Source organism: Chlamydotis macqueenii, chromosome 4 (assembly GCF_036417535.1).
Source record: "Chlamydotis macqueenii isolate bChlMac1 chromosome 4, bChlMac1.mat, whole genome shotgun sequence".
In the NCBI taxonomy this organism is placed as follows: Eukaryota; Metazoa; Chordata; class Aves; order Otidiformes; family Otididae; genus Chlamydotis; species Chlamydotis macqueenii.
In genome coordinates, this window is record NC_141559.1 from 55,758,194 (window position 1) to 55,786,068 (window position 27,875).

Here is a 27,875-nt window from a genome sequence, read left to right on the forward strand (position 1 = left end):
AAGCCCCCTTCATGTAAATACAGACAAGAAAGAGAAAGGTGTTTGTAAGTTATTGAGGTAGTAGGGGAAGAAACACTCACGTGGACAGGAACACACAGTATGGAGCATATAGAGTAATGTGATGAAGAAGGTGATTTGCTGATTGTGGGTTGAATAAAGAGTGAAATTAACTGTAGTTACCAAAGAAGTATTTCCTCAATGTGTTGTTTTCTCAGTAGGCTGTTTCAGTTGCTTTGCTTCTGTGTTGTTACTGTCATGCTTGAGGATATGCCCCAAATACTTCAGAATCTCTGTTGAAGATTGTTGAGCAAGCGCTGGGAAACCACACACCGATTCTTATCTTGTGACACTCGGCAGAAAGGAAACAAACTCCTCGCTAAAAATTGTGTTGCAGGTTTAGTAAGTCAAGTATTTAAAGATGAGAGCGACATTCTTGCTGTCAAAAACTTCCTTTATCTGTGTTTTGTAGAGCCCCTTAGTAGTGTTTGGTGGTGGTGGTTGTCGGTAGACAACTGACTTCCCTGGACGAATTGCTACTGAGAATGGCTCCTTATTTGTATTCCGAAATGGCTTTGCTTACAGCCTGTGCTGAGTTCTCTCTGGAAGTGGTTTCCTTGGAGCTGAGTGGTATGTTGCTTTGGGATGTTGTAGTAAAATGCTACTGAACTTCATTTCAAAAGAAAAGTTGTTTAATTCTTCCTTGGGGTTAGTTAAGATTAAGTTGAAATATTCGACTAATTCTGTTTCTATTTGGCTGGCCTAGGTGAACCAAAGCACGGTGACAGCTGGTTCTCATGTAGCAGCATAGTACCTTTGAGGAGGGAAGTTGGAGGGTTGTAGGACTGTAAGGCAAAAGGTAAAACTGTACTATTTTTTGTGTTACTGTATTAAGTTTCCAGTGTCATCCTGCTAGGCATCAGCTGCTCAAGAGTGGTTCTCACATGTTTTTTTTCACTGTGACTGTCTTTTTAGTTTTGGGGGGTAAAATTAATTGGTATGCTGAAAGTTTTTGCTAATACAATTGAGAAAACACTGTCTGTATTTACTTTTTCTAAGAGCTTAAGAAGATTATAATTACCCTCCCTCCTAGTGGCTGTGCATCAAGGAAAACAACTTGGAAAACAGCATCTTCCATAGCAGACGTTGCCTGAGTTATATCTAGTTTTGTATTTCAGGAAGTTTTATTTTGATCGTCTTGTCTAGTGATGGCTACTTCATTATTGCACAAAGGACTAAATGACTTTTTTTTTTTTTTTGGTCCGAGTTCCTTAAGGGGCATGTAGGCAAACTTTACCCTTCAGTGGACTCGCATAATACAGAACATGGATATATAATGTACTCCGGCTAGCTTAGAGAGCTGTAGGTATTAATGATTTTTGTCTATATTTAAGCTATAGCTTAACAGAAACCGTAGGTGTCATGTGCGAATAATACTGTGAGAGGAAAGTGCTGTAGGCACACATCAGCTGTGTGAGTTACTGTCAGAAGAATGAGGATAATGGTTCAGGGTTTGTGACCCCGTAACTGTGGTTACTGGCCTGCATTGCCTTCCCAGTAGGTAGGAAATGCAATGTAGCTGTATCCATCGGCGGGAGGGCAGCTGGCCTAGTGCACAGTCTAGCTGTGATTTACTGCTTTGTGCTGCTTCTGCACGCTCACACCCAAACAACTTTGAACCTTTATGGCTTTTGTATCTGTAATAATCCTCCCAGGAATTACTATGGGCTGGAGAAAGCAGCATTGCAATGTTAGAAGGTTTTAGGATTTGACGTTGTTTTTGTCCAGTCTCACTCCAAATCCCAGTGAACTCCAGTAATAGATGTTAGCCAGACTGACTCAGCTAGGGTTGCTTCTGCCTTTTTTTTTATTGATTAAAATAGCAGTTCTTCATTCTAGTGTCTGGCTTGCTTATCCTAAGTGTTTGACAGTTAATTTTTTTTTTTAAACATCTGTGTACTGCTGTATAGCTGTATCTCTTAAGACTTGTGTTGTCCTTCCTTGTCTCCCCTCCTACAAATCTATTATAATCCCTAATTCCCTCTGACATGAACACCTCCCAGGAAGAATGATGGAATACAGTCTCAGATAGCAAGTGTCCAGTACAGTCACTGGAAGATATCACAAAGGGATAAATCCCCTCAAGTTAGTTGAACAGCAGTGTCTGTTTTGACGTGGCTTCTGTTTTGAGGGATTTTTGTATTTATCTGTAGCTTTTCCTAGTAATTTACATTTGCATGCAAAAATGGAAGAGGAATGAATATTTTTTTAAAAGTGAACTTCTAAAGCTCAGTTTGAGGTTCTCCAAAATGTCTAAATATTTGGTCTTATACAATGGCATAGTGCCCAGAAGCTGGCATTCTAACGATTTGTTTTTTACATGGATATTCTTACCCTCATCAATGTGAGTAGTGTCAATTGTTTTTTTGCAGCTACTAACAATAGACAAAGTTGATCTGTGTGGAGTTTGCACAGATCTCCACATGAGAGTACCTTCCTTCAGCTGTTCCAGCTGCTGCTTTGACAGGTGGTCTGTTTAAGTGTAAGTGAATGGTACTTCTTCAGAGCTAGGGCTGGGTTAGTCCAAAATAGCTGGCTTTTCAGCATAGTCTGTGCAGGAGACTTGGGACTGTTGATGTGCACACTTTAATGATGCTGCTGGTCGCTTTGGAGTTAGTGTAGTGACCTATTTTCTTCTTTCTCCCCATTTTCCAGAAAATGGGAGAAGACTCCTGGCTTGAACCTTTTTTTTCTCCTCTTTCCTTTTTTGATTTTCAACTGAAGTTACATGAGGTGATGATGATAATAAAAACAAAGAAAGCTTTACGTGTTTTGTCATCTAAATATTAGAAGACTGCTTCAGAATTAAATAACGGATACTTGGGAGTATTTGTAGTTTTCAGGTTGTATGTTGATAGCAGTTTCTGTCAGTGGCAGTTGCCAGTATTGTTTTTCAGCTTAAATAGCAATTCTTCCTTTGTAATATTTATTTCTCTTATCTTCAGTGTATTTCTAGGGAGCAATAGTCTAATTTTGCTAAACCAGATAAACCAGACTCTCTCTTGTTTGAGTGAGGTGTTTCCGGTTCACCTGATCATCCTAAAATCCCTTTGTTGCCTTTTTTCATATATGAATTAGTGGGGTTTTTTGTGTTTGTGTTTTTTTTTTTTTTTTTTTTTCTTTAAAGCATGCATTGACCAGACTAGTATGAAGTATTCCAGGGGAGGTTCCAGTGGTACCTTATAGAGGTCTTTTAATGCTCTGGCAGAAATAACTTGCTGGTAGACCTTAGGAGCATGTTTTCTTTCCTCAGTCCTCTCAAGGTTTTTTTTGCTTTGTCTTTGTATGCTCCAACTTCTCACAAAAAATATTACTACTGAAGTATGTTATGTCAAATGGGAAGAGATTCTGTAGGTCAAATGTAGCATTGGTAAGTATCACTGTTGCCAACAGTCCTTGAGCCTGCCATAGTTCAGGTCCTGGTGGGAGTGATGTTAGTCATAATCGTGCAGAAAGTATTTAAGAAACTCAAAGATACCCCTGGCAATGTGCAAGTAAGCAAGGGAGAAGAGCAGAAAGAAAAGCCTGGTACCATTTTTAGAGGCAAGAATGTGTTGAAAAGATCCTTGTAAGAATATGGGCAAGACCTGCTCTGTAGTATTCAACGGCACTGCTCAGCCTTTCACAGAAGACTTATTGCTGTTGATCTTTCACTACTTGTTTTTTGTAGTAGTCTCAAAGATAACAATTGTATGGGTTTTGCCAGCCCTATGCAGTGAAGTTTGTTTGGAGTAACTGAATATAATGTTTGATGTGTTTATAAAATAAGAGCTGGAGACAGTGGTGAAAACTACAAATACATATAGTTTGTTTTACTTGGTCCAGAAGATAAGACTCTAGTAATTCAATATGGGAGACTGTTAAATGAAGTACGCTTCTTTTATTTTCTTTTTTTTTTTTAAAAAAAAAAAAAAGGAGGAAATATCTATACCATAAAACTTGAGAATGTTATGATAAAACCAGGTGTTGGGAATTCACATTTGAAGCTGATATTGCAAAGATTGACTTTCTTTCTCCAGTGACGTTGCCCAGTTTTGCAAAATGAAGAAGTATCATCTTTTGTAAACACCATACCGTAAAGGGGACTTGGAGTTAACAGCAGACCTGGACAAAGACTGATTCTCTCTGTAGAGATGCTAGCATGAAAGATAGGGTCAAGTGTTCATAGGCATTTTTATCTGCCTTGCATGAGGATAGTCCTTATCAACACCATTTCTATTCTTGTGCTAAAGAACTGTTTAGGCTTCTGTCTGTGGCAGCCGAATATTTTGCCAGTAGCAGAGTTTTCGTGATCTTAAATTGAACTAATATAATGCTGATCATGTTAGAAAAGATCGCCATAAGGAAAAACAGTATGATTTCTGCCTCTGTAGACATCATCCAAAAAAGATGTCATTAAAAAAACCCGAAGAGTTACTGTCTTGTGCACGATGGCTACTGACTGGCCTGTTTGTTCCCTGGGACAGGGTGATGAGAGTAGCTGGTCCCATGATGGCTGGTGCTGTTGCAGCGACTTGGGGAGTTCCTGGATACCCCACCTCTGCTTGTAAAGAGAAAGGAGTTATGAATGAGTGGTCTTGGTCTTTGGAGAAGTAGCAGTAAGGGTAGGTCTCCCTGACACCTTCACTGAGATACAGCAAACCTGTTTGTTTCTCTGTTTCCTATAGACATAGAGATCATGGAGATGCTGCCCTGTTCCCTCTGTTCCTTTGGTTTAGACCTCACCTCTACCTCCCCGTTGTACCACTACTACTCGGTGGTAGATGTTGCATATGAAACAGAGGATCAGAGATGTTTCTTCAGATGGAGTTGATACATATGTTTGTGTGTATATATATTTACAGTTACCTACCTGCAGAATTAATAGGTGAATAACTATGGAATAGCTGGTACAGGTGAGAAGTGATGGATAGCAATGATGATAGTGGGAACAGAAAGCTAGGTAGATACAAGCACAAAATTAACAGAACAAGTTTTTATGATAGGAATCTGAGAGTCTTTATCTACCATTATACACATTTCTTTAACACTTTTGTATATTTTTGGACTTTTGCTGTACTAGGGAGAAATGAACCTGATTTAAAAACATTTGAGAACCCTCCTCTTACTCTATGTCACAATCAACCTTTGATATTATAGTATTTTAATAAAAATCTGTTAACAGGCCATCAGAATGGCACACCTTATACTCATATTTTGGTGGGGCGGGGGTAAATTGTGTGCAACAGATTTGATCCAATTTGAAGTCCAGCCTTGTATCTCCTGGGAGGATATGTAAAGAAGGTACTGCATAGGGCAGTTGTTCTCTTGACTTGCACTTTAAGAATAAATAGTTCTGTTTTCAAGTATTTTGTAGTCCCTGTAATTTTATAGTAGCTTTTATTGCATGCTCCCTTAAAACCATGACTAGTATGTAAAACTTGCATATAACTATATAGTCGAATACTTGCATACAATCTTTATGTGACTCTAACTAGAGCAATGCAGGTGTTCTAAGTTTAAGAACTGACACATGTTAGTGACACAAATACTCAGAAGATATTTTGAATTTAGCGGGTGGCTATTTGAAAGCTAGCATTTGTTATGAGAAGAGTAGGATGCATAGGAGCAAGAATGTCAGTAGGGTTTTTATAATGTTTTGTGCCTAGAAACAAGAAGAATATTTCAGCTAGTTGTCTGTTTATCTTAATGTCATGCTGGAGAGTGCAGTCAGGCCCCATTTGAGCTTCTGTTAAAGTGAAACAGCAAGTTCATGTTGCAGCTGGTGTGAATACAGACTCTGAACTCCTCACATTGAATGCTGCTTAAGAAAAAAGAATGGGTACAGATGATCTGCACATACAGCAAAATCCTCAGTCTGCTGTATTTTAAAAGCAGTTAGCACTACTGCCTTTCATATAGTGTTTGTACTGGATTTCCAGAGGCCAGAGAATATTGCACTAGATTGGGATATGTCAGTCAAGCATATTTTTCTGCAACTGCTTGACTAGATAAGAAATCTGCTAACTGATATACTTCAACATTGTCTGGTCAGCATTTTTGAAGAACTACTAGCATTTTGGATATGGAACCCGAGTTTAACCTCTACTGAAGTTGCTATGGGGGGGAGAGAGTGTGGAAAGCGACTTCCTATGTTGTTCAAGGGATTAAAGTTGTTTTTTTGTGGATTTTTTTTTTCCCTAAATATAAATACATATAAACTTCGGTACTGAATGTGCATAAAGTTCATATTGGTTCCTCCTAACAGGATATAATAGCTACAGGAAAGTTTTATTGTCACATATTTTTCTTTTTTTTTTTTTTTTTTTTTTTGTACAGATACAGTAGTAAAACTAGTCAGTGATTTAATAGTTTTTGGCACTTTTTGAGAAAGAATGTATTTTTAGCTTTAGCAGTCTGTTAAGGGAGGAAAAGTAGTACATAAGCTGTTGATTTTTCATTCAGTAGTTCCAAGTGCTTGAACCTTGCTAGATGTTGATCTCCAAAAGCTTGTTGAATCAAAAAGAATTGTTGGTTTTGGTTTGAGATACTTTTGAAAGCAGGAAATTGCCAAAAACAATATGAAGGTGTCATATAAGCTCGTGTTCTTCAGATTTCATTATTTAGTTTCATGCTTATAGGCTGATATTTAGTTTAGCCTGTGTTTGCAATTTATTTTATAAAAAAGAAAAAAAAAAAAGGAGTTTAGTTTCTAGAGCCATTTGGCATTTTTTGCGTTTTCCCTGTTTCTATAGTAGTCGTGGTGTAGAGGTCAGAATTTGAGGCTTCTTGCCTACACTGCATGCTCAGGGAAGTTCTTGTTTTTCCTGTTGGTGAAACTTTGTTAATGTAGATACCGTTTAGATCAATGGCTGTGAGAGCTTTAGTGGGAGCTACTGCAGACGCTCTAGATGCCCTGTTTTGTTTTATTGTTGCAGGCAGCAGTGCATCTGAGGAGGAAAATTATTGTTGCTGTTGGTTATGGTTTGCCATCCCCCGCTCCCCCAGTGCTTATGAAATAAGAAGGAACAGTGATAATAAATGTCTAGGTGACATAAGACTAAGCAAGCTGGAATCTTATTCATTACTTCCCTTTGAAATACTTGTGTAATATTTAGAAATTTGCACTGACACGGAGTTGGTTTTAGCTGTTTTCCTGGTGGAAGCAACATCTGTTTGAGGTAGTCTTCATATATAGATTGCTTACAACCTCTGATGCTAACAGAAGACAGCTGTAATTTCTTGGTCCTCTGCAGATCGGACAGTTTTGTTTTGCAGTTTCTTGAAAAGAAGCACAGAAATACTTTCTCTCAGACAGCTAGTCCCAACTTATAGTTTGTATAATAGAAAATAACTAAGGTCACTTTTGGGGGCCCAAAATAAAATAATTGGATATGTACTACTGCTGAGGAAACACTCCTCTAAATCAACAGTCAGAAAATAGCAAGGGTAAAGGTGGGAGACAGAGGGCGTTAGCACCAAGGGAAGGTGTAACTGAGGAAGTCTTGCATCACTCTGGTTTCTGAAGGCAGTGGGTTCCTTGGGCTGTGACGTGAGTCAAGGCAGTTTTTAAGAGGCTCATCTGAGAGACTTGAAAGGTCTTATGCCTAGATGGAAATATCCACTGTGCTCTGGTAAAACCACAATTTGAGTTTTGGCATATTTCTAATACTCTGAACTGAGATTCCAAAAGATAAAAAGTTACAATCAAAATTTACAGAACAAGCAGGTTTTGTGGCACTGGCCCAATGGGCATGATTTGTTGATTAATGTACTTTTCTTAATGTCTTTTCCTACTAACTAAGGAAAGGTAAAGCCAGGCAAATATACATTTTAAAATCTGAGTTGTCATGATCAAGTTATTAGACATTTGGCACCAAGCCCTTCTCTGAAATTTATCTTGCAAATCCTTCTCAACCACAGTGGAGATTGTATGGGAGTCTTTTCTATTGAAGTTTGTCAGTTTGTAAATGGAGAGCTATTTGTAATTCTTATGAAGAGAAAGTGTTGAACCAGTATAACGAATGTAGTTCTCAGGTGCAGACGTTTGGCTGTATTCCAAAGTTTTGGTGTGACTAAGATGTGCATCCTTTTCTTCTTTTCCCATGATTCCCTTTAGGTGACCTTGATCTACCTCTTGAGCGTTATCTCATTTCCACATCAGTTATGTGGAAGCTGAACCTACCTAAATTTCTTGCCTATGATCAATGCAACTTCTAGTTGCGATATGTGTGTTTAGTGAAGTTCTCCTCGCCTCCTTCCCACCAAGCCCTCTAAAGAATCTTTTTTTGCACAGAGGACATCTGCTTCTGTCCCATTTACAACTTTCATGCTTCCCCATAGTTAAGTGATCGGCAGCCATCCAGCCTCACTGGTCGTGTGGATTGTGGAGAAAGTGTCAAAGCATTTGACACTCTCCCACATGACATCCTTGTCTCTAAACTGGAAAGACATGGATTTGATGGACGGACCACTGGGTGGATAAGGAATTGGCTAGATGGCCACACTGAAAGAGTTGCAGTCAACAACTCAACGTCCAAGTGGAGACTAGTGACAAGTGATGTTCCTCAGGTGTCAGTATTGGGATTGGCGCTGTTTAACATCTTTGGCGATGTGGACAGTGGGATTGATTCCCTCAGCAAGCTTGCCGACAACACCAAGCTGTGTGGTGCAGTTGACGTGCTGGAGAGAGGGAATGCCATTTAGAGGGACCTTGACAGGCTGGAGAGGTGGGCCTATGCAAACCTCAAGTCCAGCAAGGCCAAGTGCAAGGTCCTGCACACGGGTTGGGGCGATCCCAAGCAGAAATACAGGCTGGGCAGAGAATGGACTGCAAGCAGCCCTGAGGAGAAGGACTTCGGACTGTTGGTTGATGAGAAGCTCAATGTGAGCCAGCAATGTGTGCTTGCAGCGCAGAAAGCCAACCGCATCCTGGGCCACATCAAAAGAAGTGTGGCCAGGGGATTGAGGGAGGTGATCCTCCCTCTCTACTCCACTCTTGAAACCCCACCTGGAGTACTGTGTCCAGTTCTGGAGCCCCCAACATAAGAAGGACATGGACTAGTTGGAGTGAGTCCAGAGGAGAGCGACTAAGGTGTACCACTGAATGTACCACTAAAAAAGAGGGCTGGACCATGTCTCCTATGAGGACAGGCTGAGAGAGTTGGGGCTGTTCAGCCTGGAGAAGAGAAGGCTCTGGGAAGACCTTATAGCAGCCTTCCAGTACCTAAAGGGGGCCTACAGGAAAGCTGGAAAAGGATTTTTGACAAGGGCATGTTGTGATAGCACAAGGGGTAATGATTTCAAACTGAAAGAGAGTAGATTTTTGGTTAGCTGTAAGGAAGAAATTCTTTACTTTGAGAATGGTGAAATGATGGAACAGGTTACCCAGAGAAGTTATGGATCCCCTATCCCTGGAAGTGTTTAGGGCCAGATTGGATGGGGCTTTGAGTGACCTGGTCTAGTGGAAGTTGTCCTGGCCCAGGGCAGGGGTGTTGGAACAAGATTATTTTTAAGGTCTCTTCCAATCCAAACCATTCTAGGAATCTGTTATTTTGGGGAGGGGACGAGAGGGACAGTGATGGAGGACCAGCGCTCACAAGAGATAGTGTGTTATGTTAGGAGTGCTTTTGACAGCAAGTTGCTCTAGTCAAGCTCTATGAAAGGCTGAAGGTACAGGTCAGCCACCTATTTGAGTGGCCGTGGAGCCATTCTGTAAATGTTTGCCTTTGTAAAGGAAAGGTGTAGTGTATTGAGGCCTCCATAGGCTTTATAGCCTGGGAAACACTACTTCTAGCAGTTGGTTGAAACTGTGTTTTGTACATATCTTCTTGCATGCAGGTGCTGACACCTTGATTTCCTGCAACATTAGTTTTAGTCACCTTCTCTGAAGTTTTCGGAAGTGGTCTTCTGTAGCACCTCTCCTACACTTAGCACTGGCAAAAAGTGTGCTGTGTTGGAGCATCTAATTGCTGCTCAAAAGATGAAGTTGAGTTCAGTCTTATGTAGGAGACATTATAGCAGCTACTTTGTGAATACAATACATCAACTTGAAAATAATTGAGACTAAAATTATATTTTAAACACCGTCTAAAAAAAGTTCACCTAATAAAAGTTACATACACTGTTACTTGCCCAGTTTTGAGGTTGGCTGGATTTTTAGTTGTGTTTTCCAGTCAGGATGTTAGAGAAGGTTTGAAATTTTTTTTTAGGTATGAAAACTTAGGGATAGCAGCAGTGTCCTTTTGATTTATTTTTTTTTTTTTTAAACCTTATGGTAACTAACCTCTTTGCTTTGAACTTTTTAATGTAGTTTTGTCATGTTCTACTTCTTAGCTTTTCATAAAGCTTTCATAGGGATGCACCCCAAACGCTGAGCCTCCTCCTGTGTGATACCTTTGACTTCAAATCTAATAAAGTAGTTATGTTTTAACTTCAGATTGTAAGTTGCAGTTAGGAAATGAAGCCCAAGGAAGTTCCCACCAGCAATATGCTGTAGTTACTGTGAGCTTCGTTCCCATCCGTTGGAGACTTTTGACCTTGCTGCTACCTTTACTGATATTTTTTTTTTTTTTTTTTCTTCTGTAGTCAGACTTGACCAGATTGATTCTGTAGGATGCCTTAGGTTGTATTCAAATACAACTGTAATTGTACTTGCAGCTCTGGGCAGCAGCTGCAATTTAAGTTTATTGTTGTTCCGAATGTACCACTAAAAAACTTGAATACCTCAAGTGAATTTCCACCTGCCTCTTGCCCTCCAGGCTCTTTCCAAATACTGCCAGCTGAACTGAAACTTCAGTATCTTGTCCTAAAGCTTGGACAGTCAAATTCTCAGCTTAACTTTATTTCCTTCATTAAGCAGCTGAACTGTTGGCTAGTTTGTTAAGTGCGAGGAAAAAAAAAAGATTTCATCTGGTGTGGTGAAGAATGAAGATGAAATAGAAGCACAGGCTGGTTTTGTATGTGTTTGCTCAGGACACAGTGAGACAAGACACCTCTAAGCAGAAAGAATGGGTTATCTATCTGTGAACGTACATTTCATTTGAGAAAGTAAGCTAAAATGTCAGCGTATGCCAGGGTGGATTTCTGTTAGGGTATTCTTTTAGCTTTATGAAGTGTTATATAGCATGTTTTTTATTTCTTTAGTGCTGTTCACAGTTGATATAATTGGGGAGGCTTTAAAGGACAGCTGACCCACTCACTTCCAGACTGGAGTGGATGTAAAGTTTTGCATGAGTTGATTTAAAGTATTCTGTTTTCTGAAAAATGGGGGAAAGGTGAACAGTGCAGTTTAATAATGTAGGCAGGATGAAAGGCCATACGTTTCTGCTGCACAGAAAACAGTGTTTGTTTGCCCTAATTGTCTGAAGAGGAAAAAGTGATGCTGATTTTATGCACTGTACTGTCAAATGCACAAACTACAGAAAGCAGCTGACACTTTTACTGAAGAGTAGCAATTTAGCATGTAAAATTCAGAGTTAGAATTTTATCTGTCTTTAAACTCTTCCTTTTATAAGTAGTCCAGTCTTTAAAAAACTTGACTTGCTTTTTCAAGAAATTACGTAGTATGTTCCTAATTTATATATAAGCATTAGCTTGCTTCCTGTTTGCAAAAGCAAATCTAATTTTCCTGATTGTCTCTAAGTCCCACTTTTAAGCTTTCTTTTACATCTTAAAATCTTCAGGATGTGGCTTTTTACCTTTAGATTGTGCTTATTATGTGGGTCTCTCTTTTGTATTTTTGGAAATGCTAATTAAGAAGTAGAACAAACCGGACATAAAGAGTTGATGATGGTTGACTGGTTCACACATCCCTAAGGGAAACAAGTACATTCGTGAGATATCGGAGCACTAATAAAGTCATGTTGGGTGTACAGCTCTTTTTATGTACCTGCAATTTTCCAGGTTATGACTTTACAAAAAAAAAAAAAAATTTTTTTTTAATACAAACTAGATAATCAGGAGTGGTGAAGTGCTGCTACACGTTGAGACTTGAGTTGTTAAAAGTGCTTGGCCTGCCTCCGGGCTAAAATTAAAAATACTGGTGTGCTTTTGCTGTAGTTTGGCGGTACAGAAGAACAAAAACAAACTCTGCTGCCTAGGCAAGCTGTGACAAGTATGCACGCTGCATACAAACTTCTGTTGTGAAGGAATCTCCAGAAGTTCTCAAGGCTTTGTTAAGGAGACACAGCTGAAGTAGTTTGTTTCTTTTTCTGACCGCATCCTCCTGCTAACCAAGCAGGGGGAAAAGAAAAATCAACAAAAATAGGACTAATGTGAAAAAATTTTATTCAGAATGACTTGCATTTGAGAGTGATTGTATATATGATTGATAAAATGTTTATAATTAAAATACAACTAAAACTACATAAAGAATGGAGGTACATAAAATATGCTGAATGTGGGAAGGTAGATTTTATTTTTCTGTCAATTTTAATTTTTCTGTTTTTCATGGGGAAAAAAAACATCATTAAGAAGCATTAGCTTCTGAGCAGAACAGCAGTCCTGAAGACACATGTAACAGATGTTTATCGTTTATGACTTTAATTTAAAAAAAAAACCACAAACAAACAGAATTCTAAAGCGCTTGGGAAATGTTGACGTCTCCATCGAGTAAGTGTCTAAGGTTTGACTGTGTTTTTTCTTCTTTTCTTTTCAGCGTTCTACACTTCATTTGTCTGTACTGTGTTTGGAGACCTTTCTCCAATATTTGGCTGCATACCAGCCGACTCATAGCTGTTTACATCTTTGTGTACTCTCACATCCTGAAGCACACGTTGGACCTGGGGGAAAATGTCTTGATGGATCCATCCTAAGTGCTAATGGCTCTCGTTGGTGGTTAACAATGGCTTCTAAGTGGTAAGACCTTTTTCACAATTCTGTCATAAATAAGTTTTCGTGTATCTAATTTTTTGTTTTCCTTTTTACTGAGGTCTTTGTTATCTATGTTGTACTATTAACACACTTTGAATTACTACTTCAGATATCAGTTTTCTGAATAGAAGGGTGTCTGTATTGTGTTAAAACAAATAAGAACATTTGATTTAACATGGTATAGTAACTGATTGTGGCCAAAAGTGAATATCTAAGGAAGAGGTTAAGAACAGGGCAAGCAGCCTTCAGTTTTTCAGTCATCTGCAGCTCAGGGACTTCCTAAGCGAGATGTGGTTCCTGTACATTTAGTAATCCTCAAATTGTACATTTAGTAATTCTCTTATATAATTTCTGTATGTTCAGTAATTCTCTCAGGTTTTCTTTCACAAACGGTGCTTAATGCAAATCAGGCTTATTGGTGCTGGTTAAGTCCTCCTTTACAATGTGCTGGCAGGTGTCTGAGCTCTGTCCTCTTGTGGTTGAAGCCCGGTAATGCAGCTAATTAGTAAAGGCGGCCGCAATTACAATCACAATTTTATATAGGTGTTCTGTTCTTTACTGCTCTTTATGTAAGGATTTTATCAGTAGTAAATAGATCCGTATTGCTGTTAAGCACTGGGCAATTATTGTGGATAAAGCACTTCTGAGCTGAAAGGAATATGGGTAGATGTCAATAATCCAACATCTAAACTGTCCTTCAAAAATATTGCAATATACTGCTTCCCTGTAGTCAAGTAGTAAAACTGATAGACTGTACTTCCTTTTGGCCTTTGAGAACAGAGAGTATATTGGGGTGACAGGAGGAAAACATTGAAGTGCAGTTGTCTCTATGGTATTTGCTATGTGGACTTTTGTATTCAAGACATTCTATATTAGTTATATATTCTATAATATTACTTTATAGAATGTAGTAGAATATGATATATTCTATTAGTAGCTAATTATAATTAATAATGAGACTATTATATATTCTATAATATTTTTAGCATAGCTATTGCTTGCCATTATTTTATTGTCCTATGTATTCTTTACAGGATAAGTTTACAGTAAAATAGAACTTGAATATATATTATAAGTTCTACCACTGAATCCTCTCCAGAATATAATGTCTTTATTGTTTGCCTCTGTCACTGGCTTTCATTTCTGGTTATAGAACGTGATGACTTGCTTCACTGTCTTTTGTTAGAATTTTATGCCATAATTATTTTTGTTCTGATGTATGTATTCTTGCTCTCAAAAGATAAGAAATTTGTTGTTGCAGAAATTTACTTCGAACATCCATACCTTTCTGTTGCTCAAGGAAGACAAATATATTTTTTAGCATTAGAGTCGGAACTCCAGATCAATCTTACATTAAACAGAAAAATGGAGGCAGAGGGTTTGAGGACATTAGTATCATTTTACTAATGATGATACTAATGGAATTAGTATTATATTGCATCAAGTAGAAAAGCAACCTACATTACTGGGTTTATCACCACTGGTCCAAAGGCCATTGATGGGCCAGCACAGTGGAAGACAAGAGGAAATTAACATCTAGTGTTACAAAAAATGCTAAGCCAGTAAGAAAATCTGCCGCCTTCAAGCAAGAAACATATACCTAATGAAAGAGATTTCCTAGAATAAATGCCAATGTTTGCACTACATCAAAAATGAAGTACATTTGGCCTTCAAAGGGGCTTGAACTGTTGTGGATTTCTTTAAGAAGTCTGCTTATGCATCAGCAAGAAGATGGTCAAGAAAGAAACTTATCTGCTAAATAACTTTGATCTTTGTTACCTTTGCACTATTACAGCTCTGAAACTTAGCACATGTATCTTAAAGTCTTACTTTAACACTTTTTGGTCAGATAACTGTTTACTATTGGCTGTGGAGAGGCTGCTGTTCTCCCTGTGCAGCCAGTAACTTTATTTGAAAATAATTCACTTGGAGAGGTGCTTAATTTAAAAGAAACAGTAACTTTTTTATCCAGAGGTAGAGTAACTGTACAAGTTACAGTAAAGACTCTGTATTACAATTTAAATCTATGGTATTTAATGGAATGGAAGCGAGAAGTCTTTAGGGAACTGGAAAATGCCTATCCCTTGAGTAGCAGCTAATGAAAACACTGTGTATTTATACAAAACAAGTGCTTTGCTTAAAAGTTGGGGAGACAATGATAGGTGGTTTTTCGGAGGTTTGGGTGAAGCACAAGTGATGCAGCTACTACTGATACCTCCTAGGTAGTTTCAGAGCTTTCCTGTGGAAATTCTGAGTTCCCCTTCCTTGTGGTTCTGCCTAACACATCCTGCCTCTTCTGCCGCAGGGCATCACTGATTGTGATGTTCTCACCTCTGCTATTCTTAGCTCCTCCTCAGTATCTCTGGCTCCAAAATGGCTTATGAAGTGCAGCAAGGCTCACGTCTGATGCAGACAATACAGTAACAACAACAAGAAGTCCCTGATCCTTTGATTTGAGACATATCTTAAAAGATATAAGGATTCAGGCTAAAATTTACAGCAGCGTCAAGGAAGGAATAAGTGTTGTGTGAGGAAAGGGGCCCTCTCTCTTCATTGTCTGCTTAGCTAATATTCATAATTTTAACCATATTTCATTGGCTTTTCTGTTTCTGCCTTGATTGTTGTCTTTTAAGTCAGATCTGTTCACCCAGCTTCTGAAGCTGCACAGTTAACATGTCATGTGTTGTTTCTGGTTTTGTTTGTTCATTTGCTTTTTTAATTTATGGTGGTTTTGTTTACCTCTTTACAAATTAATAAGCTTTACTGTGATAATGCGACTAATTTTAGTGAGCAAACTTGCGTGAGTGTGTTTAAGTACTGTAGTGGTTTAGTCCGAGTCACCACACAGTTTCTCGCTTACCCTCCCCCTATCCAGTGGGATAGGGGAGAGAAATTGGAAAGAAAGGAAAACACGTGGGTTGAGATAAAGACAGTTTATTAAAATAGCAGAGGAAACCTACAATAATAACAGAACATAAGGATATTAATGTATACAAAATGAACAATGCACAATTTCTCACCACCCAATATCTGAATGAGCGATACAGCCCGTCCTGAGCAGAGATCACGGAAACGAAACCGAGCAGCAAGCAAAGGAGCGAAAGGGAGCCAGCAAGGTAGAGGGAGCGACGGCAGCGATTGAGAGAGAGATGGATGCCAGGAAGGCAGATACCTGTCCTGACCAACCCCATTTATACACTGAGCGTGACATTTATGGCGTGGAATACTCTTTTTGGCCAGTTTGGGTCAATTATTCTGGCTGTATCCCTCCCAGCTTCCTGTATCTGCACATTAGTGAGGCTTGGAAAGCCAGACGGTGTCCTTGGTCTCATTAACAACGACTCATATCATCAGGGTTTTTATAAACATTCTTCACATCCAAACTCCAAAACACACTGGCTACTGAGAGGAAAATTAACTCCGTCCCTGCAAAAACCAGGACAAGTACATAACCGTTTCATGTAGGATAAAAATGGAAGCTTTTTCTTGGGTGGCTCAACAATTTCTTGGTTAAGGTTCCTTCATCTTCCCATGTATTTGTTTACTTAGTGACTTTGATGTGCTGAGAATTATTTATTCTAGCAGTGCATTTAGCAACTGTGTTTTCTTATTTACTAACAGTGCAAAATTGTTGCGTTTTAAATTTATTTTCTTTTTTCTCCTACTTACTCTAGAAACATTTTTGGACTTTAATTTAGTACCTAACTTAGACCTCTGTTTTATCTCAAGTATATTGTAGCTTTTCAAATAGGAAGAGTAAATGATATTTCATCCAACATCTTACACTGGAAGTTTATATTTCCTCTCCTGTTCTCAAAGCCTTGGAACCAAAACCTTGACAAACAAACCTAAATTTACATTTATTATCTTTCCTTTCTAGAAATTATAAAAGTGCAAATTCCCTGTATTTTTTCTGTTTTACTTTTAGAAATTATACAGTAACTTAAAATACTTTAGTTCTGCTGTATGTGAACATATATATCACTGAAAGGATAGCTCTGTTTTCTGTTAAACATGAATGACACTTTATGAATGTTTTATGTACTAAAGCTGCAATACTGGCATTCCCATAGGCCCACATGGAGCTCCACTGGGAGCATCATCTGCTGTGTCTGATGATCTGGTGTGGTTACAGATTAATTTTTTTTTTTTTTTTTCCCTTCTTCTTCTCCTTAAGACAAGACAATTGAATGTTAATTAAGACTTGTTCAATGGAAAGAATATCCATAAACACATTGTATATTTGCATATGGAAAAACCTTTTCTCTGTTTTAGGCTTACAAAATTTACATAAAATATTTGCTCTAAATTAGTAGCTGGTATTCATATGATGTATTACTACGGTAAACCATACTCAGATCATGTATTATCTGATAAGTAAGTTCCTTAAGTATCTTACTTTTCCACTGCCTTGAATTTAATATAATCATTGCATGTCCATAATAAGTAAGGAAGGCGTCTTGATCTGAGCAGGTGTGAATTTGTTTTCCTTTAATACAGGTGTCAGTCTTTCTGTAAGCCATAAAATGTTTAAGACTTCAACCCAAAGTACCAAGTGCATAGTTATTGCAGCAACATTTATTCTTTCTGGTTATTTTCAGATTATTAATTGGAAATGCATTCAAGTAATTAAGTTAAAAGAAGGGGCGAAGACATTATATTTTGCAGAAGAATTGGAGTGCTGCTATTTTACAGTGAAGGAAGTCTTTCATTTAGGATTTGAAGTGGAAAACTACTGCTGTTTTAAAATCTAAGCTTATATATTTCCACTAGAAAAATCTTTTAACACTTGAAAGATTGCATTTCTGCCTATGAGATAGAAGAGATGAGAAGTTTTAAAGTTATTTTCCCCACATATTTGTGAGCAAACATACTTAATAGGTAACTTTGTTGTGATAATATTCTGTGGAGAAAATAGATACGTTAGTTTTAACTGCCTGTAGCCTCTAGCTAAGAGTAACCTCCTGAAGTCCCGCAGATAATATCTCTGTGTGAGAAATTAATTTGTGTAGCGGCTTGGTTTAGCTACCCTTGTTGATGAACAAAGATGTAACTTAAGAAAATGGAGTTCTTGTTTCCTCTATGACTAATATTAACCTATGGATCTTGTTCTCTAGTTGTACATCTTTCTCTGGTGCTGTGGTTTTGTTGCTAGAAAGAGATCACACTATGAAATTTTATATAGGAGGACTATGTATTAGATGAGGTTTAAAAATACACTGCTTCTCAGCTAATGTAAATCTTGTGATACAAATATATTTCACTATGAAAATGTATTATATATAGCATTTCAGAGTTTTAGTAGTCCGTATAACAGATCGTGGAGGATGTACGCCTGAACTAGTAGAGACTTGGGCATGTCAGCTCATGCAGATAGACTTATGAATCTACCCACTTTTTTACTAGCTTGCGTATTAATTTGTACTTTCTGTTTTGCAGCGTAGATAAACTTTCTGTTACTGTGTTTCAAAACTCTGTGTATTTTGCAATGGAAGAAGTAAAATGCATTAGAGTGGATGAATTGTACATAAACCAAGACAGAATGTATATTTAATTCAGATGTCCAAAGGGTTTTCATTGATACTGGAAGCTGAGCTTGTACTGTGAACTCATAAGCCTGGGTTGTTTTTTTTTGGTTTTTGGTTTCTTTTTTTTTTTTTTAATTATTATTAATAGAAGCTGTGGAGAAGAGTCACAATGAAAAAAGGTTAATGATAAATTCCACAGGCCAGTAGCGTTTTGAACGTACCTTCCTTGTATAACATTTTAAGCAGTAAACTGAAATCAGGTCAGGCTTGGTATGGGAAAAAAGATAAACTGGTGCTCTATGCACTTTTGGGATTGGAATGAAGATTATTTTGAATGATAAACCAGTTTCTTTTTGTGGCCATTTGAGTTTTATGCTTTGGACATAATATTAAAAGTTGAGTCTTTGAACAAGAGGAAGTTCTACAGATGTGCATTTCTGTGCAGTGCTAGAGAAAATTCTAACAGAAACAACGATGGCTGTGAAAATAGCCACCACCATGAACCAAATAGCCAAAAAATTTGTGTAAGAAATCTATATTTAACCACTTTTGTTCTTAAGTAAATCTGGAGATGCATGTGTGTACTTGGTCTCTGCTTATTGCTTACTGTCTGTGTTCTTGCTTTCCTATATGCAAACCTACATTAACAGTTGGCAACTATGTTCATTGTATTTCTGTTAAGCACTTTAAAAGCTTTTGGTAAAGGTTTTCAGCTCTCAATTCCTTAGGGATCCAGTTTCATAGCAGTGTTGCCATTGTTGGTCTGACTTACTGGTAGCTCTTGCTGTTCCACAGAACCTTTTTTAAACAAAAAAAAAATTTTTTTTTTTAATGTGCTTTGCATAGAGATATCAACATAATGCTTGTCATTGTTCACTTTGATCCTTTTATAAGTGGAAAGATGTGGACACTTCTGTTGTTAGGGGATTGTGTACTGATGTCTTCTTTCCATGGGAATGGCGATGACTTGGAGTACTTACTACTCTGGGATTTGCTTTGAAATGCAAGTTCTTATTTGAAGAAAATCTACCATTGTAAGAAATTAATAGGTTTGGAAGATGTGATGTGATATGTCAGTACTTGGAATAAGCAAGAGGTTAGCAACAGGAAGGCCAGATCCTTATCCTGACTGAGGATTGTAGCAGCTGCAGGATAGGCAATACCCTGATCTTCTCACGAGCTCCTAATGAGTTCAGGAAAGCATTGTGTTCTTGCAGGCAACTTCAAGATAAGAACAATTATTACCTAATACGTAAACAGTAAAAATTTCGGGGCTTTTTTTATTAAATGGGATAATGTTGCATTCAGTCAGTGAACCTAACAGTTGTCTTATGTTCAGCTTCTGTTTGATGTATTTTACTGTGTACTTTACTTCTATTTTGTTTCTACTAATGCTAAATAATTAAAGCTAAGCTTTTAAAAAAAAAACCAAACAAACCAACAACCAACCAAACAAACAAAAAACCCAAAACAAACAAACCAACCAACCAAACCTCAAACACTCCAGAAATCCCCAGCCTTTCGAAGAAAAAGCCCCACAACTTGCTCAAAAAAACTCAACTCCCCATACAGAGCAAACAGTGCTTAAGTGACTGAAAGGAAATAGAAACTTTACAAAAAGCTGCCAGTTGTTTGTTACGTTCCTTTATTTTCTCAGGAAGTGGAAAGCTAGACTTCTGTTCAGAAAAGCTTGGGGACAACTGAAACTGTTTGCATATGTACATTAAAAAACCCCCCCAAAACAATAAAGCCAAACTATGGAAAGATTAAATGCCTTAGGTTAAAGTATGTTTTAATGCAAAATGATAGCTACAACATGTTTACACCGATATTGATATAGTTTGTTGCAAAACTGTACCTTGCTTTGTCCTTGCTTCTACTGTGTTCCTCCCCCCTGTAATTACATTAATTGAACTGAACCAAGGAAACCATTAATGCTAAGTAGCTTCAGCATTAACCAGTAAAGTGTAACTTCAAGTTATATGGAGGATAGCTTCTTGTCTTAAATGCCTTTTTTAAATTTTGACACTTTCTGACACTCAAAGTTAATTCCTTTACATATGTCAGGTTCTTACAAGCGATTAGTCCAAACTGCCAAAGGTGTAATAACTCCACAACATGACAAATAAACTGTTTTCTCCCTATGCATACATTTTTTGATGTTATGTTGTCTGTTCAGTTTCTATATGTAAAGAAAAAAGATACATATGTGACTTTAGTTCTAAAGCAAAAGGACTTGCCACATCTACAGAGAAAGAGATGGGGTTTGTTGTCCCTACCCCTACAGTCTTTTGTGTGAAATTATGACGATGTCCTGCTGGTTGGCCAACGAGCAGGACGCAGCTATCCAGTACCCAGTACCTCTCATGAGTTTAATGCAGGTGTGCTAGTTTATACTTACACGCTTGCAGGTTCCACTTCTAACTCTACTGTTCTGTTCTGCGTTCAGTTGTGTGTCTTCGGTCTTCACTTTTGGGGGAAAAAGCAGATTGTTTTCATTGGAATAAAACAAATTCTTACAAATTAGGCTTCTATTCTGAGATTCAAGAAGGAAAAACTTCCTATAGTTGGTGGTGTTTTTCTTTTGTTTTGTTTTTCCCGCTAAATACTTGGGTGTATCATAGTTGCTCTGTTTCTGTAGCAGACTCACTCCACTTGAAACAGCGATGTTAGGTTTAAATGAGAAAGTTGTTGGAGAAAATAGTAATGATGCTTATTTGGTGCAAGCTGATGCTACAGCCAGTAGGGGCTCAAGGTTGCATAGAGCTCAAGGGCTATTAACAGTGGAGATGTGCCACCGAAGAGAAAATCATATTTCAGCGTGAGGTTTGCGGTGCACGCTTACACCTGCTGGCACAGGATCGCCTCCCCCTGCCGCCTCCGCCGCTGTGCTTGCACCACTCGGCCGTTTCGCCGGCATAGTCACGGCTTGGAGTTTTGAAAAACCCGTTACCACCGTGCCGGTAAAGCTGCCCTGCGCTGTTGGCTCCTGCCAGTGGAGGAGCCCGTGAGGCTCCGCGGCCTCCCCCCGCTCCGTGCGGCACCGACAAACGCCTCCGCGTTCACAGCCGGTGGCTTTCCAGGCCGGCGTTCCCGCCCGGCGCGGCCGGAGGGCGCCTCGGAGCTGCCGGCCGGGGGCGCTGCGCGGGACGGGTGGGGGCACGGTCCTCCCGCTGAGGCCGAGGGCACCGCCCTGCCTCCCAAAACGCCCGGACCTGTCTTGGAAGCGCAGGTGTCGGATACCAAGAAAGTCTTATGTCCTCCCTGCGACAGGAGGTGGGTGGGTTTGCTCTAGCAGGGTGGGGTAGTTCTGAAAACATTCTGTGTTACAAACCTGAAGGTTTGTAATGCATGCTTGTTTGAGAAGAGACCCATCCAGTAACACGTGTTTATAGTAGGCTATAGGGCATCTAGGCTGTCTTCTGAAATTATACTTCCAAGTATGTAATCTGTTTCATAGTTGTGTTTTACTGTTGTTATTGCTAATTCTAAAAATTCTCTAGACATGTGAACACAAGGGACTTGCAGGTAGTTTTCTCTCACATGGATCTTTCTTTCATTGATTGTGTTCTGGTTTTTTCGGTGTTTCTCATTGTTAGGGTGTTCACCCATCAGCAGGCTCACCTGCTTCAGCAGAATTCCTGTGTAGCTTCTCTTCCAGTGCACCCCCACCAAGCAGCTTTGCTCTTTGTGTCCCAAAAGGCCGAACCCAAAGGGACAGTGCTCTGAGGCGTGCTGTTACCCTCTGATCGCTCACTGGTTTTCAGCGTGGTACCTCGGCACGGTTCATAATCTGTTCCTGTTCCCTTCTCATGCAAAAGCCTGCTGATGCAGATTCCTGGTAGTGAGGGATGTGGAGCTTGGATGTTGTCTTCTTGCTATTTATGTCACTAGCTATGGAACTCTGGCCAGGGAAGCCCGAATGACCTCAGCAGGCACTTCAGTGCAAAACCAGAGTCATCCTGTCAGTGTAACAGAAGTGGAAGACGTATGGGAAGGCATCAAAGGGCTTACTGTAATACACATAACAATTCAGTATAAGGTTGAGTCTCCCATTCTTTTTCTTTATTTGGAGGTTTCAGAATAAGAAAGTGTTAAAATGTATCAGATAAGGCTTTTTGTAGCCTATTTTGGTTTCTTTTATTTAAAAATGAATTGGATTATAACAGTTGTAAGACTTCTCATATGTTTTCCCCTGACAGAATGTCTGTAAAGCTGTCTCTGATTGTATAAAAAACACATTTGTACATTGTACTGTTTGAGGAAGATGGTAAGAGTAAGTGTGAAAGAGAAGTATATGTGAAATTACATAGGCAGAATTGTAAGCTTTCTATCTGAGCGTCTATGAAAGCAATGTTTTATAAATGTTGAATGTCCTGGAGTTAACTGCCATCTGTCCATATATATGTGTATCTATAAATAAAAAACTGTAAAAGCATATATAAATGTGTGTGTATATACCCTGAGCCATCTTCTGTAGAAAACTCCTTGATGTGCTTTTCTTAAGAGTCAAACAAAAGGCATCCTGAAGGGGAAAAAAAAAAATAAATCAAAAGGTTTTGCATACATCTGTGTTATATAAGCTTTCTTAGTTTGTCAAGTTTAATCTTGAAATATGATCCTGTGTATGGTGGGTGGTTTTTATTCCTTGTTTGTGTTCTTTTTGTAAAATCCTATTACTTGAAAGGCTGTTATGTTTTCTTGTTTAAAAAAAAAGTATAGTGTCAACCCTTATTCCTTTTTATTCATGGCCAGTTCACGTATGCTAGCTGTTGTGTAGGAAGTCACACCTTACGGGTTTAACTGAAGTGATGCACTAGGTACTTCATCTGTTGTCTCCACCTTGCATCAACATGCATAGTAAATCCACAGTGTGGTTAAGGGCACTTTGATATCTTGTTTGAACCTTTTGGAGAACATTTAAGTTAGGTACAACTTGAAATATCCAATTACTCCCTTCTTTGCAAACTGCAGTGTGGCAGGTGGATGATTGGAAACGTTCTTAGTCTCACTGAGGTGTCTGAACTTAAATGCTAGAAACTGGAAAGTAGCTTTGTGGCAAGGTTTCAAGGGCAATAATAGAAATTCTATGGAAAAATAATGCTATTATGAATAAATGATTACTAGAGTTTGTAATCTCTTACAATTGCAAATTGTCTTTGTGGTATCTTATTATTTGTCCTGAAAACGTATAAAATACTTTTTTTTTTTTAAATATATTCTGTATAACTTTTTTTTATCAGTGGAAAAAATGCCTTGAATGAAATCATTATAGGGACGATTTGTTGTTTGATCTCCTGAATCTTTTACTGCAGGAAATTATATTCTAACAATGTTTCTTTTGTGATAGGGTCAGAATTTTGTATTCATTTACAATGAAAAACTTGTATAGAGCTCAAGTATTCATTTACAAGGGAAATACAGACTAACTTGACTATTTGGGGATTTTAATGCAGATTTGAATACAAAAGATATCACATGTTTTCAGTTTATATAGAACTTGAAAAATGTCTTAAATGGCAACTTTAATGAACTTGTACCAATTTTTTCAAATTATGGCACTGTTAACTAGATTCAGTACGTACTAAGTGTGACAGTAGAATTGGTATTCAGTACGTACTAAGTGTGACAGTAGAATTGGTCAGTAAAGGACAGACAGCTTAATCCAGGTGAGCAGCCCATTGTGAGCACTGAACTGCTGGAACTCTGAGACTTTAAACAGGTTACTGTACGTACCTTTCATAGATTTTTTTTTTTAAAGCGCTAGACACAGTAATGAATTTCAAATTAAGTAATTTATTTTAAGGAAGGTATAGTAGAGTGGTATACTTCACACTTATGTTAGATAACTGTGTTGAATGCATTCAGAAATGTCTTGGACACTGGGCGGCTTTCATAGAAAAAATAGATGTGTGCAGGTTGCGGCTTAGGCATTCAGAGTGAGTATTAGTGGATTTTCTCTGAGTAGTGTGTACAATCTTTGGTGGCAAATGAGGTGGCAGTATTACCTAGTAGGGTGTACATGGATCCCCAGTCCAAGTCTACTAAGTAAACTGATACTTTTACTCGTACAGTGATACACATTCCCAAATGTAGAAAGCGTTAAGGAACACTCTTCTGTGCTAATGTCTCTCTTTTTCCCCCTGAGCTTTCTGCTCCAAATGCAAGGCATCTTTCATAATGGCTTCTTTAAGCTAAATATAGAAAAACATTTAAGCTTCCCCGAAATAAAAACAAAAACTCAGCTAAACCAGGCACATACGGAGAAGTAGCCCTAGGGATAAAGTGGACATTTGGACAAAATGAGATAGGCTATTTCTGTACTTGGTGTTTTCTGGAAGGTGGTTTGAGTATTTTAAGTGGTAAATATGGCATCGAGTCTCTGGAAAACAGAACTTAATATTTAATAAATGTTCGTAGCTAGTAGTTAAAACCGTATGAGAATGCAAATGGTTTAAATTGTTGTGCCGTTAGACACTTTGTTTATAAAGCTGGTGCATAGAGTTTCTGGATGATAAGTATTATCTTTCAAATGCAGATGAACGCTCTCTGTGCACTTCGTAAAAATTAAGAGCTATTGAACTTCGTCAGATAGGAATTTGAAAATACCCTGTGCATATTATTAGTGCTTAAAATTATTGCAATGCTAAATACAGTGTCTTCTACAAGCTCAGAGTTTAGTGTACGCTGGTTAATATATAGGCTTCTTGTTGTTTGGTTTCCTTATCAGTGCATACAGTTCCATGTCTTTAGAATCTGCCTTGGAGCAGCTGGCAGCTGACGTGCTGCTGTTGGAACCACCCAGGTTCAACGCTGACATCACGAGGAGTAGTTCGCATAGTGCACCTCTATGCTCAAGGAAGTTGATGTGGGAGCCACACTCCGTGAAGTGTAGTTAAACTGCTGGACTTAGTAAATGCTGAGGGCAGGTGAAAATGGAATTCCTGAAAAAAATTGTTCCCACTGTCGCTTCTGGAGATGTAGTTCTGGATGTTGGGGCTACTGCCCGTGAAAACTCCCCAAGGCTGCTGAAGATGAGACGTGTCAGGCTGTTTTCATTAGGACAGACAATAGATGAAGACGAGACGACACATGTTTTACATCCCGATTACAGTATGTATCCATGTCATCAACCTTGTAAAAGCCGATTACTCAGCTTTTTCTTCAGGTCATGATTATTTTGCTAAATTGACAAATTTGATTATAAAAGGCCTTTTTAGCAGAGTTGCTACGGTAATGGTGTCTTTAGTTCTAGAACTATTTTGTAATTGACACGCTATCACATGTTAGTGACCTACTCAAAAGCACTTTTACAGGATTTCTAATGTGCTCCCTGTCTGACTTTTTTTAATGCTTTTTGGGATAAATGTCCTTGTTTAATTTGTAAATTGTAAGGTAGCTATGGTTAGGCACTAAGTTGTCTAGGCAGACGTGCTGCACAGAGCTCTGACTGCAGTGCAGGTTTCAAGTTTTGTCATCTTTTCTCTTGTTTTTCAAATCCCCTAGGTTTTCAAAGGCTTTTCTTTTAAGAGTTGATTAATTTAAAAATATTGATACTTTCCTTTTTCAGTGTTTTGGAGATTGCAGATTTTAAAAATAAATATAATATGTAAATTAAAGAAGTCAAGTAAAAATATGGACATTGTATAGAGAATTTTTAACTTAAGAACATGGGTAAGCTTGCTTGTATGAAGTTTTTTTTTTAACTACCTGTTAACGTCTAAATATTACAGTGTATTGTGCTAATAAGAAGTAGAATGAGTTAATGTTCCTTTTTCAAACAGTTCAGCAGGGTGGCAACGGAAAATACAGTTTTACTTTTTATTTTTTTTTCCTCTCAGCTAAAATAGTACGGTCTTGAGCCTTTATGGTCTTGGATCCTGATGGCTATCAGATGCACACTTTTACCCTTTACTATGGGCTGGCTATTTTCAGGAATTCGTGTGACCTTGGATTTTTTTCCCTTATGTGTCTAACTGCAAATATGGGAGGTGGTGACATCCATCTTATTGGGCAGGGAACTTACAGCCTTAACTATGGAATTAAGTTTGTGGTGGTGGTGGGAGAAAAGAGTTTCCTTGGAAAGACTTTTCTTGGCCTTTCTGATTGTAATATAAACCACTTTTTTTTTTTTTTAAATATATCAGGTTGAGAAATGTTGGCAGCTGAGGAAAGCAGGAACAATTTTGTTTTGTTAAACAAATCGTTCCTGTATATAGCAAGTTAATGTTGTAATGGTATGGACTATTGAAGACTTCTTACTGAGTAAGTTCTGCTAAGACTATTATTGCCTATGTGCTTGAAAACTCTGATCAGAAGCTCATGGTGTCTTTTAGCCAGGTTCATGTCCTCATTTAACTTTGAATGCCATAGAGCCCTGAAGTTTATAGTTGGATATCACTGTGATGTGCACAGCTTAAATATCTTTGTAGGCATATCTTACCAGTTCTACTTCTATGTCTTTGTACCAGGTTGAAAGAAAATGCTATAGGCTGAAATTTGTAGCTAAAACAGATGCCTTCATCTAACCTTGTTCAGTGTTTGTCGGTAGCTCAAGCAAATGAGGATAATAAACATAGAATACACCAGTTCTGCTGTTGAAGATGATTTCTCCTTTCTCGCTCATTAAATATTTGCCGAATAGTGACAATTAGGAGTGATTGTGTGGAAATCAGTAGTGCCTAACTAATATCACTTAGTAATGTGATGTCATCATTTGCGAAATGCAGACTGATAGTCTGCTCTGGGATCATGCTTTTACAATAGCAGATAGTAGGTGAATCCTCTTTAAATTATCTGCTTATTTCTATTTTTGTATCTTGGTAATGGAATGAACTGCTCTGCTGGAATAGAGCAAAAGAACTACTGTGTTTACCAGTTGGGTATGCTGCAGAAAGCAGGTGCTGACAAAACAGGTAATGATAGAATGATTTTTTTTGAAAAAAAATGTAAATATTTACTTGCTTAATGTCAGCAGATGTGGTGTTAATGCACCACCAAATTTAATATAATGAAGCTGTTCAAGAACTTGATAGTTTTTTAAAGCTAAGGTAGTTTGTCCTGTAGGTACATTTGAATGTAAAAGTGAGTGGGTTGTTTTTTTCTTTTTCCTTTCTCTTCCTAATTGCTGCTGTTAAGGAACATTTTTCTATTAATGAGAAATTAGGTGAAATACTGAGCTTGACAATGACTTTAAAGTATAAGAATATTTTAGAAGGTCTTCAACCAACCAACCAAAGAAAAAAACTTTTTCCTAGCATTCAAGTTATAAAAGTATCATTTTGATAATACCACTTAGTTGGGTTTGCATATATCTGAGCTAAATATTTTGTGTGGAATTGAAGTGAGGAGTTTCTTCAGGATTAAAACATTTATAAGTATTGTCTTTCAAAATGTTAACACTGTTAGTATATGCTTTGTTTTACAGTTGAAAACAAG

General features: G+C 38.1%; 1 protein-coding gene across 8 annotated transcripts in view; it reads left to right on the forward strand.

Annotated features, from left to right (window-relative positions):
* The window catches only part of FRYL (FRY like transcription coactivator), a 170,472-nt gene that overhangs the window by 1,628 nt on the left and 140,969 nt on the right, over window positions 1-27,875 (forward strand). For 2 of the 8 annotated variants that reach the window (XM_086746671.1, XM_086746672.1), the window contains exon 1: window positions 25,128-25,550. In XM_086746671.1, coding sequence (XP_086602797.1) covers window positions 25,373-25,550 — 178 coding nt within the window. In that variant the 5' untranslated portion in view covers window positions 25,128-25,372. Of the gene's footprint in view, window positions 1-12,694; window positions 12,895-25,125; window positions 25,551-27,875 lie in introns of those variants that run through there. The other 6 variants (XM_086746674.1, XM_086746680.1, XM_086746673.1 and 3 more) reach the window with 4 other exon arrangements.